The 21,405-nt window shown below is 34.2% G+C and overlaps 1 protein-coding gene across 3 annotated transcripts; it reads left to right on the forward strand.

Annotated features, from left to right (window-relative positions):
* Positions 1–208: 208 nt before the first annotated feature.
* LOC134718757 (gamma-aminobutyric acid receptor subunit beta-like) lies at positions 209–19,925 on the forward strand. Of its 3 annotated transcripts, XM_063581444.1 has the most exons (9): positions 211–494; positions 6,472–6,594; positions 7,176–7,190; positions 14,736–15,197; positions 16,173–16,328; positions 17,144–17,320; positions 17,850–17,897; positions 18,948–19,016; positions 19,591–19,925. In XM_063581444.1, the coding sequence occupies exons 1-9, from the start codon at positions 462–464 to the stop codon at positions 19,702–19,704; spliced, it is 1,197 nt and encodes a 398-aa protein (XP_063437514.1). In that variant the 5' UTR covers positions 211–461; the 3' UTR covers positions 19,705–19,925. The 3 variants fall into 3 exon arrangements, with proteins under 3 accessions (XP_063437516.1, XP_063437514.1, XP_063437515.1); XM_063581446.1 differs by lacking the exon at positions 17,144–17,320 and having other exon boundaries at positions 209–494; XM_063581445.1 differs by lacking the exon at positions 7,176–7,190 and having other exon boundaries at positions 212–494.
* Positions 19,926–21,405: the final 1,480 nt, after the last annotated feature.

The following is a 21,405-nucleotide window of genomic DNA, read 5'->3' on the forward strand; positions in this document are numbered from 1 at the left end:
TTACAAGTATTTTCCTTAACGTTAATAAAGTATACAATAAATTAATAATGTTAATAATCATTATATAAGTTAAAAATACAAAGAAATTTAATTGATTTTACCTGTTGGTCAAGATTATATGTCATTTACCTAAATTTACACGTAATACCTTTATAAAGCATTGACTTATGTGTACCAACATATTTAATCGGTTTAAATCTTAATTAGCCATACAACCGCGTTCACCATTCAGAAAAAAAAACAAATTATTAACGTGCAAAAAAATATTTACGATATGGTAATTAACACCGTTTGCTGCTGCGCTGTTTGATTTACTTTATACATTTCATACCTGGATACCTATTTATCCTCGATGTATTATTGATATGTTGTTTGAAATTTAAATGAGTTTGAGAAATCGATTGAACCCTGTATCTAATGTAAACAACCGCGGAGCCGTGATAAGTATATAGGTTATAGAAATGGAGGATAAATTACCTAATATCAAACCAAAGGTTAGTGAAATTAATGCAAAAAATAATGTTATTTGAATCCCTGTAGGTGCGTGTTTTTACCTATTTAGTAAGTTGTAATAATTTCATCTTTCGACCGAATACGTACGTATCTTCGATTAAATCATAAAGGTAATTCGTTTAGGATTAGTTTCAATGTGACGGGTTTGAAAGGAATCATGGGGGTTTAAGAATTAAAATAGTTGACACGGAAAATTCACTGCATTTAGCATATAAATTATAATCGTATTCCCGAAAGGGACTAAAATGCTCATACTAGGGCAAATGATTTCTGACAAAAATGGCTACATTCACCAAATATCTGACGGTAAACTTTGGTTGTAAGTTAAACAACAATGTTCATGATTTTTGTTCACTCGTATTTTATAATTGATTTTAACATTTAAAATTATACGGGATATTAAGAATAAAAATAGATTAAAAATGTAAAAATTTAAAGTTAGATAAAAAAAATCGTATTAACGTTCATAAAAAATAAAGAAAAGCAATAAACTTCAACTTTAAAGCAACCTCACACAAGCAAGCACCGGAAAATAACTCTCGAAAAGTTAGTGGTCTTTCTTACCTGAAGAAGAAGACTCGGGAATTTCTCGCTACATTGAAGACCTGTTGGTGACCTTCTGTTGTAGTTTTTTTCTACGGTCGGGTTATCTCTTTGACACATTCCCCATTTCCATTCTCAATTGTATCGCTCACCTTTGTTTACTATTAGAGAACTGTGTTTGGCGGTTACACGCCATTATTCCGACAACCCATTAGTCCGACAGCCCATTGGTCCGACAACCCATTAGTCCGACAACCCAATAGTCTGACAACCCATTGCTCCGACAGCCCAATACTCCGACAACCCATAAGTCCGACACTTATCAAGTCAAGTATCAGGGCAAAATAAAATGAGTCTGTTTGTATTATTACGTTTAGATATGTAATAACATATTTTAAGAAATAACTCCGTATATATAACAGAAGACTAAGGTTGTTCGAATACTTTATATAATTATACTCAATTCGAAATCTGTATATAGAATATAACAGAAAAGAATATGTCATTTTCAAGACTAAAGGATCTTTAAAGAGCAAATGAATCAAGAATAACCATTGATGGTACGAGCTACTGATGATACCCCACCCAAACATTTCGGTAACCAGGAATTGTTTGGGTTGTGAATCTGAAAAAGCATCACACAGTATAACTGACTTATATTAATCTTGAAATCAAATTTCAGAAATCATTGTATTGTAGTTCCTGAGAAAAATATGACGACAATTTTCAACTTGGATGTCTTGTAATGAGTATTGAATTTGAAAACGCATGACACGACATAGCCGACTTCAAAAAACCTTTCAGAAATTCTTGTAATGTAGTTCCTGAACAGATGCAACAAAAATATTTATGGGACGGACGGACGGACGAATTGACGGATGGACAGACAGAGATAAAACAGTATACCCCAAATTTTTCAAAGCGGCGGTCTAATGATTGGGTCAACATTCATGACATTAAGACATTACAATACTAATATGATAATATAATTATCTGTAAAGCACTTTAAGCCTCAGTCACAAAATACCAAAAAAAAACTAACACATTGATATCAAATAACAGTCGGTATCAAGACATGTAATACACAATTCAAAAGAACTAACAATGTAATCATCATTTCCCGCCGATAATAGTAAAGTTTTCTTGTGTTAACATAGAAAATTTATCAAAGTTATCTTACTTTTTAAAGATCTTACATGTGGTAGAATTATGGTGAAAGAGTTCCTCCCTCAAATTATTATGAAGTGAGCATTCGATTGAAGAATGACTCTCATCCTCAACTCTATCAGCTGTACAATACGATATTTTTAGTATCTAGCATTTTCAATTCTTAATGTAATGGAAGAGCACCGATTGTGAATTAACATATGAACTACCTTTCTTAAAATCAATAATATCTGAATATTTTTCTTCTTGAAAACAATCATTAAATGAAAAATAGGTGTCAAGTTTCCAACATAACACATAATATACCAAGTTTTTAAAATTATATAATTTGACAAAGACACAAGTAGGACAAGAATGTCACTCATTGTCTTAGATTTTTTACTAGTTTGTTATTGGCTTTCATACTTCAATCATTCTACTTAAGCAGTCAAAATGCGTTGACTGTATATTTCTGCGACAACATTAATTTTAAATAAAACTCAGATGAGTGATACAAGGAGAGAAAGTGTTGCGACCAAAGAGGGCGGGAAGTGTTATCCAACTCCGATATATTTATTCATGTAGTTAATAGTGGGGGAAACCTCATTCTCCTGATACGCGAAAAGGGGGAAACCGAAGATCTAGTCAAGTCTTAGATGCATGATTTTTTTTATTAGTTGTTTGTGGCTTTGAACTAGCTTTCTGATAACTGCGAGTACTCTCAGATATGTTCCTAGTGTCTTGTTGTTGTCGGGATGTACAAGTACCCGGCCACGTCCACTTGTATTTTGTCCATCTGATGAGTTAAGCCTTTTTCAACTGATTTTTATATTTCGTTCTTATGTTGTACTGTTATACCACTGTCGCAGTTTAGGGGAGGGTTATGATCCCCGTCACCTTTTTTATGTATGTGCCTGTCCGAAGTCAGGAGCCTGCAATTCAGTGGTTTTTCGTTTGTTTATGTGTTACGTATTTGTTTTCGTTCATATTTTTATACAAATAAGGCCGTTAGTTTTCTCGTTTTAATTTGTTTTACATTTTCATATAGGAGCCTTTTATAGCTGACTATGCGGTATGGGCTTTGTTCATTGTTGAAGGCCGTACGGTGACCTATAGTTGTTAATGTCTGTGTCATGTTGGTCTCTTGTGGATAGTTGTGGCATTGGCAATTATACCACATCTTCTTTTTTGTAAAGAAGGTAGTTAAAAAAAATAGCAAAACAGAACAACACAGACTGATATTGGAAACACAAACAACGAAATATAAAGATAGATACAGAACCTTGACATGTAAAACGAATATTGGACGAGGGTTCGGACTGAGCAGTTGCTATAAGCATGTGTATCAACTCCAATACACTGAGACACATATCCCGCATGGAAAGATCAATTGTAGTCAAGACGGACAACCCTAAATACCATAGAGAACGGAGTTGGTATTTTTAGAGAAAATTAACCCATACCATAAGAAAAACGCATTGTCGAAATAATGGGCGGTCGGAGTAATTGGTTGTCGGAATAATGGGCTGTCGGAATAGTGGGCTGTCGGAATAGTGGGCTGTCGGAGTAATGGGCTGTCGGAATAATGGTTGTCGGACTAATGGGATGTCACCTGTTTGGCAAATTGTTGTATGGATATGTTTGAGTGTTACCGAGCAGCCGATTTTGTCACTGATGTATAACACCAGAATATGATTTTGGGGGAGGGGTCATCATTTAGCTATAGACGAATTTTCACTGCTGTCGAAAGCAATGGTTAAACCTTTGTTTTATGAGGGTCTATGGATTAAAAAATATTTTTAGTTCGTTGTTTAGTGGTTAAAACCGATGGCTACAGTTCTGAACGACCCAAGTTTCGATCCTGACTCCGGGCTCTTAAAATTGCCGTACATTAGTAGACTTATTTTCACCCTCCCACACATCTCTAGCACCAAGCTCGGAGTTTAAACTAGAACTGGCACTATCGGCGCCTCGGTTGGTCGAAGTGGTCCCCTAGTAGTGTTAACTTAGTCTTCATATATCTCTTCGGTTCGTCTGTTCCCGCCAGAAAGTTGTTTTCTCCAATTCAAGTACTTCGGCTTTCTCATCAATTATAACAAACTAACCAGTGTTCTAACACTACGTTGGTGTTGGGTTGGGGCATGTCCTAACACTCCTTTGGTGTTGGGTTGGGGTATGTCCTTAGCTGTGGGTTGTACATCAGTTAGTGAATGACACATCTCCATAAATACAGACAGGTAGCTTCATGTAGTGAGCAAGGATTCCACTGTACCCTCGCAGCTATCGTGGGGAGCTCCGCGTAAAAGATGTATCTACCAGTACATGCAGTTGCTAGTAAGGTGTATTAGACCAAATCATCTATAATTATCTAATGGTTCTTGCGTGTGCAGTTTGAATCCTTATGTTATACCCTTCATCCCGATTGACACCTCTAGCTGCACAATCATTTTTTTTAAAACTTTTTTCATTGTTCACAGTATGATTGAGCAATGCTATAAATAGAAGTCTTACTTTAAAGTCCTTGACTGATATATTTTAAAATTCAATAATTAAACTCTATTTCAGTTGCGATATTATGACATTTTTATTACAATTAATCGTTCAATACTTTAGAAAATGTGTTTACCGTAATATAATATTTACCCTAGGATATTTACAACATATTTATGTATACATATCAATTATTTCAAAGCGCATATTTGTATGTCAATATTAAATGCTCCATGTTAACAATGAACGTTATAAATCTTCAAGATAACTTTTAAAAGGGGGGACCATATACTGACACAACCAAACTTTATCAATCAACGGATTGAATGCATTGGCGGATCCAGGGGGGGTTCCGGGGTTATGAACCCCCCTTTTTGTTGGCCGATCATTGCATTTGAATTGGGACATGTGGTTGGAACCCCCCCCCCCTTTTGTCCTGGGTTGGGAACCCCCCTTTTTAAAATGGATGGTTCCGCCCCTGGAATGTACAACTGCAACTGTGATATGCCTAAAGGGGTACAGGTTTTTATTTGAAAAAAAATGGAGGGTTAATTTTGGTTTACACAATGCTCTTCAAATTCGTACTTTATTTTTGTCTTTTTAAAAAAAAAAAACTATTCGAGCGTTGACTGATGAATCTTTTGTAGACGAAACGTGCGTCTGGCGTAAATATAAAATTTCAATCCTGGTATCTATGATGAGTTTGTGTATATTTATGATTTGTGTCAACATTATTGTAACAATTATAAAAAATATTGTAATAAATTGCTTTGCTCTTTATGGGCCCTTTAATTGGCATAAAAATATTTTTATATCTTATCTTACATTTGTATCTTATCCTATATACAGTAGCTAGCTAAACCACCCACCATTATGACAGATACATGTAGTTCTAACACAATTTGGACAGAAACACTGACAGACCACCAATAATACCCTTTCATAAATGTATATTCAATAATGAATAGGGATAAACCTATTTATCTAAATATTCATCTGTGGCATCTGGTGGCTAATTCGAAGTTAACATTATTAAAAGACTATTCACGTAATTCTAATAACGGTGACCGGGTGGATGTTATGCAATCAGAATGGTCCTTAAATAACTTTCCCTTTGATAGTTGTCACGTGATTATTGTGTTCTAAGATGATTGGGATGATTAATTGGTGTTTGTCGTTCAGTGGGAAATATTACATATATCATAAGGATAAGAACATTTTAATTTATTGATTGACATGATTAATTGGTGTTTGACGTTCAGTGGGAAATATTACATATATCATAAGGACAAGAACATTTTAATTTGTTGATTGAGATGATTAATTGGTGTTTGACGTTCAGTGGGAAATATTACATATATCATAAGGAAAAGAACATTTTAATTTGTTGATTGACATGATTTATTGGTGTTTGACGTTCAGTGGGAAATATAACATATATCATATAAAGATAAGAACATTTTAATTTGGTGCGAGTGCTTTGTACTATAGCTAGACGGTCGTGATGAATGGGATCTTTAACATGCAGTAAGCATGAATAGTCGTGTATCACCCTTCCAGGAAACATTCGGACTCATAGCAGACAGTTCTTTGGATTTCCCCCCTTTTTGTCGCGTTTTTAGCAGAATATTAAAAGAAGTGTAGTATACTAATTTGTTTATCTTATATAATTGGTGATTTTCTTAATAAATAGTCTGTTTTTTCGGAGTGAATTGCTATTTCATTTAAAATTAAAAAAAATGTAATTTGTTTTATCTTGTCTTTTCTATATCATTACAGGTTAAGCAAGTATTCATAAAAGTTCATTTTCTGAAGATTGGTGAAATAGATACGGTGAAAGAGAAGTACACAGCCGACATTTTCATACAAGCAAGATGGCGGGAAAAGCAATTAGATCACAAGGTAAAAGAACTGGCAACAATTTACAATAATTTTCACGTGATACCACCATACTATATTTCATTTTATATTTCATTTGGTAGTGTAGGGGACGTTTTTTTTTCTAAACTCAATGACATGCAGTTTAAAAAAAAAAAATTAGCTGACTTTACAGAGTTATCTCCCCCCCCCCCCTGATGCATGTAATCGTAGTTGTTCAATGTTAGAATTCCATACTGATTGGATTCATCCTCTAGCTCAACCGACCTGAAATGGCCATGTGATCTTTTCTCATAACTTGGCGTCCGTTGTCCGCCTACCAATACCCATAAGTATGGTAAAAAACTATATTAAAGGTTGGACAATTATCTTGTTTAAACTAAGCAAATTTTTGTATGTACTTGGACTGAACATGTAAAATCGTTTACTTATAGTTCTTGTATTTTGTTTACATTTTTTAAACAATTCTATTAAATTTTTACATAATTCTCATCTGGTTACTTTATTTCACTCATAAATTAAATTCCAAAACTTGCTTTTTATTTATTATATTAAGTTTGTTATAAAAGTAATTAATTCACAAAATATTATTTAAATCATTACAGAAACTGAAACACAAGGTAAGTCTTGGTGTGACTAACATAATGCTTCCAATCGGCAATCCTCGGGTGATTCCGATACTCGTCTTCGGAATCGGCCGAGTTGTGACGAATATAACATCTCCTATTTAACAAGTTATTATCTCAATAAACTTACTAGTCTTATACTAATAGAGATTTTGACTGCTATTTAACATCATACTAAACATATTGCTAAGGAACGGCAGTGGAATAAGAAGTGGGATGAGATACATACATGAATTGTTTTACATTGTCTTATCGGGGCCTTTTATATCTGATTATATGCGGTATGGGCTTTGCTCATTGTTGAAGGCCGTATGGTGACCTATAATTGTTAATGTTTGTGTCATTTTGGTCTTTTGTGGATAGGTGTCTCATTGGCAATCATACCACATCTTCTTTTTTATATGTACATCTGATGTACGCTAGTTGTCGTTTGTTTATGTATTTTATACGTGTTTCTCGTTTCTCGTTTTTTTTATATAGATAAGACCGTTGGTTTTCCCGTTTGAATGGTTTTACACTAGTAATTTTGGGGCCCTTTATAGCCTTTTATTCGGTGTGAACCAATGCTCCGTGTTAAGGCCGTACATTGACCTATAATGGTTTAACTTTTTTTTAAATTGTTATTCGGATGGAGAGTTGTTTCATTGGCACTCACACCACATCTTCCTATATCTATGTAATCCGTCTTCGAGGTATATATAAGCGTCCAAACTTTGGTTTCAGCCATTATACCACCAATGACTTGCTTTTCATGACTACAAACATTACTTTTGTTAAACAATCAAACTTCAGAAAATTTATGTATTAACTTAAAGTCAAGTACGAATGCCACATGTGTAACAGCACCTGCTTACCATTCCGGAGCACATGAAATCATTCCCTGTTTATTGTGGTTCGTGTTACTCAGTTATTGGTTTTCGATATTGTTTTTTGTATTCTGTTGTTTTTTTGTTTTTTTTTTAAATTTTTATGGCATTGTCATTGTTTTTTTTTTCGATTAGTGAATTAAAATATTTATTTGATGTCTTTCGTCTCTCGTTTTAAAGTATTTTTAAATTCAGCACTCTTATATCCCGCTAACAAATATTTTTCCCGGCCGCCTATGCTCCCCAATCTTTATCAGCTATGTAGAGTTAGTAATACTAACTGCACGAACTACTAATGATTTAGCACCTATGCTTTGTTTCGCTTTTATAATGCCATGTTAATGCACAAACTCGTCTTAATTTGTAACTGACGTCTATCTACAATTATATTATTGACTTTCTATGAAAACTCATATATATTGGACTTTGAAGAGATACATTGATTTTTTGCATCTTTAACAGAGTTGATGCCAATAGTTTCACAAAACGTAAATTTTTTTTTCGTGCTCGAAATCACAGTTCCAACTCCCTGGGGGGTTATTAGATGGTCAATGGAAGGCATACCAGCTGCAATCATTTTCTGTATTCGATTTTCATCTTTTGTATCGCATTTTTACTCTTTGAATGGGTGCGAATGGAAAAATTCCTGTTGCCCATACATGTATAGGAGGATTTCACCTGAACACACTTCATTTTCATGGGTCAGTGGTTATACTTAAGTTTTTGTGTTTTGGTCTGTTTCTCTTATAATGTATGCAATAGTTCTACTATATTTGGTGTATGTACTATATTTGGTGTATGGAATGATTGTGAGGTGTGCATGTACATATCTAGCTGGATGATTTCACCTGAACACACTTCATTTTCATGGTTCAGTGGTTATAGTTAAGTTTTTGTGTTTTGGTCTGTTTCTCTTATAATGTATGCAATAGTTCTACTATATTTGGTGTATGTACTATATTTGGTGTATGGAATGATTGTGAGGTGTACATGTACATATCTAGCTGGATGATTTCACCTGAACACACTTCATTTTCATGGTTCAGTGGTTATAGTTAAGTTGTTGTCGAGCCTGCAACTTTTGTTGCAGAAAGCTCGACATAGGGATAGTGATCCGGCGGCGGCTACGGCGGCGGCGGTGTTAGCTCACTTCTTAAAAGCTTTATATTTTAGAAGGTAGAAGACCTGGATGCTTCATACGTTGTATATAGATGCCTCATGTTACGAACTTTCCGTCAGTCACATGTCCAAAGTCCTTGACCTCATTTTCATGGTTCAGTGACTACTTGAAAAAAAAGTTAAGATTTTTTGTAATGTTAAATTCTCTCTTATTATAAGTAATTGGATAACTATATTTGGTATGTGCGTACCTTGCAATGTACTTATGCCTGTCAGACAGTTTTCACTTGACCTCGACCCCATTTCATTGATCAGTGAACAAGGTTAAGTTTTGGTGGTCAAGTCCATATCTCAGATACTATAAGCAATAGGTCTAGTATATTTGGTGTATGGAAGGACTGTAAGGTGTACATGTGATTGTCCAACTGGCAGGTGTCATCTGACCTTGACCTCATTTTCATGGTTCAGTGTTTGTGTTTTGGTCTGTTTATCTTATACTATATGCAATAGGTCTACTATAATTGGTGTATGGAATGATTGTAAGGTGTACATGTCTAGCTGACAGGTGTCATCTGACCTCGACCTCATTTTCATGGTTCAGTGGTCAAAGTGAAGTTTTTTAGTTTTGGTCTATTTTTCTAATACTTTATGCATTAGGTCAACTATATTTGGTGTATGGAAATATTTTATGATCTATATGTCGGTTAGGCAGGTTTTATTTGACCTTGACCTCATTTTCACGGTCCATTGCTAAGTTTTAAGTGTTTGTGTTTTGGTCTGTTTTTCTTTATTTATAAGCAATAAGTCAACTATATTTGTTGTATTGAAGAATTGTTAGCTGTACATGTCTGCCTGGCATGGTTCATCTGACCTTGAACTCATTTTCATGGTTCATTGATCAATGTTTCATTTTATTGGTTAATGTTGAGTTTATGTGACAGTTGAAATAAAGCTTTATATTTAGGTCTATCAAGATAGTATCAAGGATTAGTAAAGAAGGCGAGACATTTCAGTGTGTGCACTCTTGTTGTGTTTTGGTCTGTTATCTTATACTGTATGCGAAAGGTCTACTTTATTTTGTATATGGAAATATTTTATGATTTATATGTCAGTTGCGCAGTTGACCTTATTTTCACGGTTCATTGCTCAGTGTTAAGTTTTGTGTTTATATCTGTTTTTCTTTAGTTTAGTTTAAACATATTTTATTTGCTTAAAATGCAAAAGGGATGAGACACATCTTTAACCATAAGCAGCAACAGGTCAACTATATGTGTTGTATGGATGAATTGTTAGCTGTACATGTCTGTCAGGCATTGCATGGTTTATCTGACCTTGACCTCGTTTTCATAGTTCATTGGTCAATTTTTAGTTTTCTTGGTTAATGTTAAGTTTATGTGACGGTTTTAATAAAGCTTTTATAAGATCTTTTAATCTATAGGACTATTATCATAATATCAATGATAAGTAAAGAAAGGCGAGACGTTTCAACGTGTGCACTCTTGTTCTACATCAGGAATAGATTACCTTAGCTGTATTTGGCACAACTATTATGAATTGTGTTCCTCATTGCTCTCCAACTTCGTATTTTATTTGACCTTTTTAACGTTTTTGATTCGAGCGTCACTGATGAGTCTTGTGTAGTTTCGCACGTTTGGCGCCAATACATAATTTCAATCCTGGTATCTATGTGTTTATTATCAAATCATGTTTATTTTAAAATTTAATTATTAGTTCGTTTCAAAGAAAAGTATATCGTTTATTTGAAATTGAAGAAAAGCAAAAAATATATTATAAAATGCAGGATATCATTTTACTACATGTATATAATAATGTTATGCAATTATAAAACACATGCATGGAAAGCGAACAACAGAGGATCTATTGTATAAAGTCGACGTTCATAACAGGAAAACTTTAAGTTAGTAAAACTAATATATGAAAAGGTAATTTAAGATTGAAAAACATTTATACCATTCAATAATCATTTACTTAGGGGTTTTAAGAAGAAAAAAATCTTAAAACATACTTAACCGATATTATATCCGGTTTAACTGTCAACATATCGCATTCCAAATCTCATAGGGGAATTCGTATTGTCAATGATTTGTATAGTACAAATCCTTGGTATTGTTCGTGATTCAATAATTTTACATAGAATATATATACAACTCGTCTAAACATCAACCCAACAATGTTAGATCTGTAAATTTGCTTTCGCAAATTTTTGGTTCTTCCCTCGTCGGGATTCGAACCCTTGCTACTGTGATATCGTGACACCAAATCGCCTGCACTGCAGCCGTCCCGCTAGACCAACCGACCACCTGGGCCCATTGCAGTGCAGGCGATTTGGTGTCACGATATCACAGTAGCATGGGTTCGAATCCCGACGAGGGAAGAACCAAAAATTTGCGAAAGCAAATTTACAGATCTAACATTGTTGGGTTGATGTTTAGACGAGTTGTATATACATTATGTACACAGCCAAGTATCACCATCATTGATGGCGATCCGATGGATACATCTGTTGTAGGGTTGTCACTGACTCAGACGTACTTATGTATATATATATAAATTTATTCAACATAAAGATATATTTCTTTTTTTTTAACTTTTCTTGGCATTAATACCTGTCAAATTCTTAACCGACCTCATCTTCATTGATTTACATCATTTAAAAAATATATTAATAAAATATCTCATGATAAATGGAGAATGTTTTCTTGTTCCGTGATTATGCAGGTTCCTTCGTTTGTCGAACAATCTTTGGAAATGCCGAACGGATGATCTTGTTGAAATATACTTTCTGTCTCTTGTTCCTTGTCTATACTGGTCCCTTCGTTTAGCAAACAGTTGGAGGAAATGCCAAACGAACACTCTTTCTGAAATATGCTTGATGGCCCTTGGTCCGGGTTTGTACTGGTTCCTTCGTTAATAGGAATTTGAGAGGAGATGTTAAACGGAGATGCACGACCTTCTACTAATTCCTCATTTCTAGAGCAACACGCACATTTTTGTTTCAAAATGTTTCTGAATTCAACAAAACGTAGAAAATATATCAGAGGATTGAATATTGGTGGAAGTAGTAATGTTGTGTTGCCATAGTTACCACTTTGTGGTTTACCTGTTAAAGCCACGAGCACTCTTGGTACAATGGATATGCACAATACTATTAGAATTAACCCCAAAGTAAAAATGTTCAACTTCAGACGTACGACTCGTCTTCTCCTCTTTACACAGGACATCCGGGTACTAATAACCGTCACTTCCGTTAAAAGTCGCTTTATTCTGATCGCCGTATTCGTATAGATGACACATATACCAATCAAAAGCGACACTAATGGGACTTCTTTGAAAGCCATGTATGTAAATGAATATTTATTTCCCATGCATCCATATTGCACGTTAAAACCGCTTATGCCATTGACGATAATTGTGTACATGACACACAAACCAAACACCAATGGTACACACTTCTTTTGTGTTACAAAATTTCGACAAGTATTGTTTGTCGTTGACGTTGCTAAAAACCTTTCAACACAAATGAATAATGTTTGACAAAGTGAAAATAGTATTGAGCAGTACACGAATGAAGACGTTATAGAACATAAGTATCCTATGTTAACCCCCAATACCTCCAACGATGCGTTTGTTAGTAAAACAACTGTGAATATCATAGTCAGAAAGTCACCAATACTTAAACAAAGTGTAAGAAAGTGAAATCCACTTTTCTGCAGTTTTTTCGATTTTAACAGTATTACCATACACACCATGTTGAGTACAGCAACACATAGACATATCATTGCTGTTCCGAACAGGTTATTAAATTTCAAAACATCGTATCTGTACGGTCCTGTCCGATTCGATTCTGTTCCGAGAAGGCTGTTTAAATTACTTTTACCCTCTGTCAGGTTTGTTGTGTTCTCCATATTGTCGAAGCACACGTGGCTTTTGTCTTTTTAATTTATTACCATAATAACAATTTGTTTTATAACGTTGCTGTTCCGAATATTTTGATTAATTTCCAATCACCGTCTCTGTACATTCCTGTCAAATTCGTTGTGATCCATATTGTCGATTCGAAATTATGAGCAAACGTGGTTTTGTCTTTTTAATTGATTACCATAACAACGATTTGATTTATCACACTTCTATGTTTGGACATTTCATTCGATATATTTTGGTCACATGCCTTACACAGGTGCGAAGTATGAGATCGTTCTGCAGTAACCATAACTACACAAGTGTGAAGTATGAGGTCGTTCTGCCTTTTCCATAACCTTTTTTTACCTTTTTTGGTGGTTGCCTTTTAAGAAGATGTCAACACGATTAACACTTTTTATCAAATCTAGATTCTGTAAAAAATTCCATGACGTTTTTTGTGATTTTAAAAGATAGTATAGGCTAAAACTATTTCAAGGCGGGAAGTAAGTTAATGTTATGCTAATAAAAGTTGTGCGATACCCAACATTGAATTTAATAAAAAGTCTCAAATAAAAAGAAACCGCTAACTTGTCTGGGGTGCTTGAAAGCGTTCGAAATAGATTTAGAGGTGAAAATTTATAACTAAAAAAATATTGACAAGCACCTGTGTTTTTCAGAACACCACCATTGCTTTCGAAAAGTCCTAGAGTACAAATAAAACGTTTTGTGCATGAAATCCATCTTTTAACCAAATCGCGGCAGAAGATGTTTACCCCGATAAACATTTGTTAGGACCTTCTCACCTCCTTGGCCTTGGGATTGTACTGCCGCTAGATGTCTATATTTGTCAAATAATTACAGAGGAATATTTCGAGCAATGTCGATTTCATTTTTCTTTTAAACAAAAATACAATCTGAGATTCGTGTATAGGGATGCAAATAACTAGTAAGTTTTTTTCTTTGTAAGCATTTTTGTCGAGCTTGCGACTTCTGTCGCAAAAAGCTCGACGTAGATGTACAATAAATTTACAGAAAGGGTACTGGTTTATAGGATTTATTCTGCAGAAGTCTAAGCTTTTCACCCAGGCTGCTGATATCAATATAAAAGATTAACACCCGTCGATTTAAAAATAAACATCGTTTATGTTGTATATATCAGTGGCGGATCCAGGAGGTTCCGAGAATTAAACCCTCCCTTTTTTGAACGATCAATGCAATTGAATGGGGACATATAGCTGAAACCACATTTTTGAAATGACTGGATCCGCCCCTGTATATTTTTTCATCAAAACGCCTGACAGATAGCGAATATATTTTCATATAAAAAAAGAAGATGTGGTATGATTGCCAATTAGGCAACTGTCCACAACAGACCAACATGACACAAACATTAACAACTTTAAGTCACCGTACGGCTTCAAACAATGAGCAAATACCATATCAGCTATAAAAGGCCTCGATATGACAATGTAAAACAATTCAAACGAGAAAACTAACGGTCTTATTTGCATAAACAAATAATTAAACGAATAACAAATATGTTATACATAAACAAACGACAACCACTGAATTACAGGCTCCTTTCTTTGGAGACAGGCACTTACATAAATGATATTTTCATGTTTATTTTTAGAATGACTATGTGCTGGATTTAGACAGTTTCTGGGATCCAAAGTTGATTGTACAAAATCTTATAGAACAGACGAAAGATGACAAACCGTGGAAAGAAGTCCAGTATACAGATAAAAAGAAAGCATACATTGTCGAAAAACGTCGCCTTCAAGGAGCATTTTCTGAAAAACTAGAACTTCCGGATTTCCCTTTTGACCACCAGTTCTTAAATGTATACATTACGTCTGAATACCCACAAAGCCAGTTAGAAATCGTAGAAGACAAAGAAGAAATAAGTCTGTTAAATTCTGCATGTTTTGTTGACGAACAAGAATGGCAGCTGTGTGATTTTGTTACAATGCGAAAGAAGCCAACGAGAAAAGATTTTTCTCAAAGGAAGCGAGTAACATTTCCGGGTCTAAGTGCCGGATGTTGTGCGGTCCGGAGATGGAAGTTTTTCGTGTGGAATATGGTGCTAGTAATGGTAATGGCTTAAAATATAGGATGTGTGTTTTGGGTGGTCTTCATTTCTAAATTGTTTATTCTATTTGTCCATTATTCTTTTTTCACTATTTTAGTACCTGAGTATTTTCTATTCTATAAACCCATCGCAGAACCTCGTGTACAACAACATACATGTAGCTTGCAAGACAAAAATTACAATCAGTAGGACAAGGTTTTCCTATGTACTTACTACTTCAAATTAAGTAATACAATAAGCATTGCAATAGATTTAATTTATAACTAAGCAAAGTACCAACTGCATATTTATAATAAGTGGACGACCATTTTGGTATTCGAAAAGAGATAATTTTTTTAAGGATTGATTTTCATTTTTGTACATATTATGTATTCGTTGCAGAATATTTATTTTAATCCGGTTTTGTTCAAAGTTATTGGTTTCAAGTTTTTTCCAGTCTAAGTTATTCTTCTTCAAATCTTCGCCCGTTCTCTCAAGGAAATCACATGGTGTCCCTTAACGCATGCCAGCACATATACTCTTTGTCAAATTAAATATTTTGAATTCTCAAAAGTCGTTGTTAAAAAGGCTTGATGTTTTCTATTTTAATTATGTCTTGCGGACGTATTATTTATATTCGGGATATCAATGCATTTCAGCTAATTATCCTTCTTTGGCTTTCTAACTATTTTGATCTGAGCGCCACTTGTGAGTCTTTATGTAGACGAAACGGGCATCTGGCGTATGCAATTTATATAATTTTACCGTTGAACTATATTAATATGTATATAACATGTGTTAAGTGTCTCATAAGTCTAATGTTTGACTGGGTATTGATTGTTTTATTGAATACTGTGATTTGTAAATATTGTCAATCAATATGTGACACTATAATAAAATAAATAATTATTATAATTATTATATAAGCCTGGTACCTTTGACAACTATTTACATTAATCTATATAAAACAAACAAAAGGTGTTGTGTTATTAATTCCAGGGATTTATTTCATCTACCTCAATAGCCACATTTGCAGTCGACAACAACTTGACACAGAATCGTTTGCAGTTATCCATCACACTTATGTTAACTACAGTAGCATTCCGAATAGTCACAAACCAAGGGTTACCGAAAATATCATACAACACAATATTGGTAAGTACTTCGCTAGTAATGTTTATAGCACTCAAATGACCTGTAAATGTCAACATAATTTTAATGGAGTTACATCCCTTTGACAAATTCTTAAATCTTCTGAGAGAATGGGACTGGTTTGATATTACAGCTTGTTCTACCCAATACACAGGCCCGTAGCCAGGAATTTTCAAGGGGGGTTATTTTGACTCACGAACTCGACTTTAACAGTCACAATTCAAACAGAACGTTGAGTTTAACAGTGCTTATTTGTTTTCAAGGGGGGTTCGGTCGGGGGGTTCGTCCGAAACCCCGAACTCCCCTTTGGCTACGGGTATGATACATATGTTGTGCACTCATTAGAACACGGCTGAAGCCTTTGCTTACAAAGCGTAATAAGGATGTCATATTAGAATTTAATAGTATTTGATTTGATAAAACTGAAAACACAACAATGAGTACAATGTACGTGTTACAGGTCCTACTTCTTGAAAATCTTTCACAGCTACAACTAAAACATGGCATTTTATTGTTTCAAAATGTTTATTACCCTCAGTATAGAAGTATCGTTCTACAACAACGGTATCATTTGGCAAACCTCGACAGGTAACAATCTAGTAGCCCCTTATAGGGTAGCGGAATCTGCACGAGGTTTGCCGATTGACAACTATATCTGAAATGTCGATATATTTCGGTTACGAACTTTATTTTTCAGGAGGTATATTCACTGTTTAGTATCTCGACGGGAAGCGTGATCTACCGAGGTTTGCCGATTTACATCTTTATTTAATACATCGTAATGTTCCGGTATTAATATCTTGAACTTTATATTTCAGGATGTGTATTTACTGTTTAGTATGTTATTTACATACACAGTATGTATCTGGCACGCCGTAATATCACTGTTCTCTTCGCAGTCATACCAGGACGACCTTGACCTGTATATTTTCATTGTCATGGTGATAGTGTTTTGGCTGTTTCAAATTGGTTTCGTTATTTATGTTATAATCAAAGTAAGTATAGGGCCGTATAATTCAAATATCAATATAATGTCACAGAAAGGACGACCATTTTGTTTTTTTAATTTGTGGCTGGAGGATTTTAAAAAAGAATATCCTGGTCTTAAAAAAACTGAAAATCAATCACCTTGCATACGACAGAATGAAAGTTAATACTATGCACCATATTTTATGCAAGAATTAATCGCGTAGCAACAGATGAAAATGATAAGTTATCTCCCTCCAAATATCCAACACTTGTTTCCTAACAAGTAGTATGACTGAACCATGTTTCAGCATGGACGACCAGTAAGACACATGACACAATTTAACATGGATTGCTTCACTGAAGATATATTTAATAATTTCGAGAGAAAAATAATAAAGTAAGATTCTAAGTATATTAACCTCTCTCCTTTTCACCGAGAAAAATATATAAATAATCAAAAAATATTTGTTTTCACCACTTTCCACTGTTAACTACACAATCACTTAAGACCAATTCAAAAAATGGTTGCTAACTATTTTTGTTATTTCTTTGCAGGTTTTCTTTAGGAATAGAACAATAAAAGAAAGCCTTCAACAGTATGAGGTAATATTTCGTAATTTTAAATATTTACGAAGTGAAGACAGTTACATGTATATATAATCTTTGATTTGTTTTGTTTTTGAAAATAAAGAGATGTGGTATGATTGCAAACGAGACAACTGTGCACAAGAGTCCACAGAACATCAATGAAAATTCCGTGCGAAGACACTCCATCGCCACTAAAGTAAACACTATTTCAAAGACTGATTTTTGTAAAGGCGACTCATGTCTCTTGAATCTTCTTCGTCAGGTATGCTCGAAGCTGTTTCTAGACTTATAACGTATAAAGAGATTTCGAAAAATAAATATCTTAGATATCAAATGTTTCACAAAACCAAATGAAGAATTCCAATATATACACCAAAATTCTAACCACACTAAAAGCTTTTTTAAAACCTTTATTAAAGGTGGAGGAATAAGAATTCTTAGAAATACCTCTGATTCTATGTTAAAACTTTGCAAGTCTGAAATATAAAATTAAATATAAAATGATTGAGAGAACAATAATCAATACATCCGAAACTGTAGGAAGTAAGGCAGCAACCATTTGATTTTCGGGGGGGGGGGGGGGGGGGGCTATTGATATTTATTTTGGACAAACTTTGGCGAAAGAATCTATTTTGTTGAAGACTTTTAAAGTCGAAAACAATTTATTTCTTTCAATTTTAGCATTACAAATAGTGGCAGCTGAAGGTGAAACAAACAAATTTTTTTCTTTAAAAAAAAAAAAATCCATAGCCCCACCCCCACCCCCGAAAATCAAATGGTTGCTGCCTAAGGAAAAGGAATATTTAGCTTTTATAGATGGCGTAATTGATCAAATACATGTAGGTGTTGTGAATTCATGGTCATAAAGACTTTAGTGCATAAATCAGGCAGGCAGTTGTAAATTGAACCAACACGTACGTTGTTTGTAATATCATGAATCTTGCATTATAAAAAAATTGAGAAATGGTTATCGGGTGGGACATATTAGACACTGTATAGTCCACTACCATCAGTACCGAACACAAAAATACCAGTTGTATATCAGCCATGTTTGTTTATTTACAGGATCATGCAATGAAAGTATTTGGAGACGGCTGGAAACACAAACGTAACACCCAAAAGAACGCTCTCAGGGTAGGTCATCTATGTAATTTGTCTGAGTCATTACGTAACACCCAGAAGAATGCGCTCCGGGTAGTTCATCTAGGTGATTTGTCTGAGTCATTACGTAACAACCAGAAGAACGCTCTCCGGTTAGGTCATCTAGGTCATTTGTCTGAGTCAATACGTAACACCCAGAAGAACGCTCTCCAGGTAGGTCATCTAGGTCATTTGTCTGAGTCATTACGTAACACCCAGAAGAACGCTCTCCGGGTAGGTCATCTAGGTCATTTGTCTGAGTCATTACGTAACACCCAGAAGAACGATCTCCGGGTAGGTCATCTAGGTCATTTGTCTGAGTCATTACGTAACACCCAGAAGAACGCTCTCCGGGTAGGTCATCTATGTCATTTGTCTGAGTATCAGCAGTATCTTTGAAAAGTTCTAAAATGGTGGATGATCGACTTTAAAAAAAAGAGTTATGCCTCTTGGAAATATTAAATGAGTGCAACGCTGTGGACATTCAATTAGGAACTCTGTTCTTTTATTTGTATTTATTTTACAATGTGTTTATCTTAAAAAATGTTGTATTTATTTCTAATTGTAGAAACGCAAACAAAGAGGCCGAGCGACTCGACCATCAGAAGATGGATCGGACAATGAAGACGATGACGAATTTATCAATACATTTTTAATCAGCCAAAAAGAAAGAAGAGTTTAAAGAACAATAATTTGATAAATTTTACAACATGCAAACCAGTGCCATAAACAGTATTAATTTTCTCGGTTGTCTTTTCGGTTATTTTTATATTTTTATTTTCAGGGGTCTTTCCGGTTATTTTTTATATATATTTTTGTACATTCAAAATTTAATAACGTTCATTTTTTTATATTCAACAATATTATTATATAAATAATGTATTAAAAAGGCTACTGTCGTTAGTTTTCTCGTTTGAATTGTTTAACATTGTCATTTTGGGGCCTTTGATAGCTAACTATGCGGTCTGGGCTTTGCTCATTGTTGAAGGCCCGACGGTAATCTAAAGTTGGTCTCTTGTCAAGAGTTGTTTCATTGACAATCATACCAAATCTACGTTTTTATATTTTAATTTATTTCTTGCGCTCCAAAACTTAATACCAGTAAACAAAAAATATCCTTGTTCATGTTTCAACATAGAAAAAATTATCAAAGGACCAATCAAACCGCCGAATAAGGACGCTTTGTGTCAGTTAAACTACGTTTAGACGGACAGAAAACAATACGGAACACAAAAACTACATAGATTACAAAAGATTAAACAACACATACATCATTTAAACTGAATACAAAGCTTCAAAAGTTTAAAATATGTTTGACACCGTTATAAGCAATAGCCCATTTGCTAATTACCGGATTTGGCTCTGTTATTACACACTTTTAAACAAATTACTTCCTTTTGTCAATCGTAGACTATTCCATACAGGACAAAATTGGCTTTTGCCAATGCATGTAGAATGATGAATTGGAAATGATGTATCGGCGGTTAAACAAATTTTTCACGAAAAATAATTTCTGATTCAAAAGTATTTAGCTTAATAAAAAAAAGTAATGTAATTAACCTTTTAAAAGATTACTCACATAACGCACAGGTAAATTTGCCGTTTCTGCTGGCTCTTAATTGTAAATAATTACATTAGATGTATGTTTCATTATAAAACTTTATTTTGATTGGCTAGCTGCACATCACGTGTCATTCCGTAGGCAATTGCATCACTCAATAACACTTTTCATTCATGATAGCACGTGGTCCCACAAAAAAGTGCACAGGTGAATACAATACAAAATTTATCAAATTCGTGTTTTCATGATCATAGCTAAAAAAATGTAATTATAAGTATTGAATGCTTCTTTTTGTAACTTTATAGGGTTGTAAAAGCGTTGACCGTGCGCATGTACTTCGGTCAACGCTTTTACACCCCAATAAAGTTACAAAAAGAAACATTCAATGCTTAAATAAAAAATATTGTCCCTATTAAGGGAGACAACTAAAAAGGGATCTCTTATAACAGGTTCAGTTACGGGAATTGGCATTTGGTCTATTACATATAATCCTAAGTAGTCTTCAGCTGGGAAACAACTCGTATGTGCTAGAAATCATAACTGTGAACAGAAAATTATATCATGTTTTGGTTGGATGGAACACTGAATTTTGTCGATAAGTCTCTTTTTGCTCTAGGCAGATTTTATATTTATATTAAGATTGTAAATGCTAGTATTTTGTTTGGTGGTAAAGCTCTGTTTTATAGTTGTAAACGACATTGCAAAATATAATATCTTAAATGTCAAAACTGGTACAATTTTTTATTATGTATCAATAAAAAAGTGCTTAATTGAATAACAAAAACATAAATGGACGTTTTCAATGACGAACGGAACCTGTAA

The sequence above is a fragment of the Mytilus trossulus genome, chromosome 5, assembly GCF_036588685.1.
Source record: "Mytilus trossulus isolate FHL-02 chromosome 5, PNRI_Mtr1.1.1.hap1, whole genome shotgun sequence".
NCBI lineage: Eukaryota > Metazoa > Mollusca > Bivalvia > Mytilida > Mytilidae > Mytilus > Mytilus trossulus.

Coding starts and splice junctions, on each gene's coding strand:
- LOC134718757 (XM_063581444.1), top strand. CDS start 462: ATGGAGGATAAATTACCTAATATCAAACCAAAG. Junction 17,898..18,947: donor AAAGCCTTCAACAGTATGAG/GTAATATTTCGT, acceptor GTTTATTTACAG/GATCATGCAATGAAAGTATT. Junction 19,017..19,590: donor CCCAAAAGAACGCTCTCAGG/GTAGGTCATCTA, acceptor TTCTAATTGTAG/AAACGCAAACAAAGAGGCCG.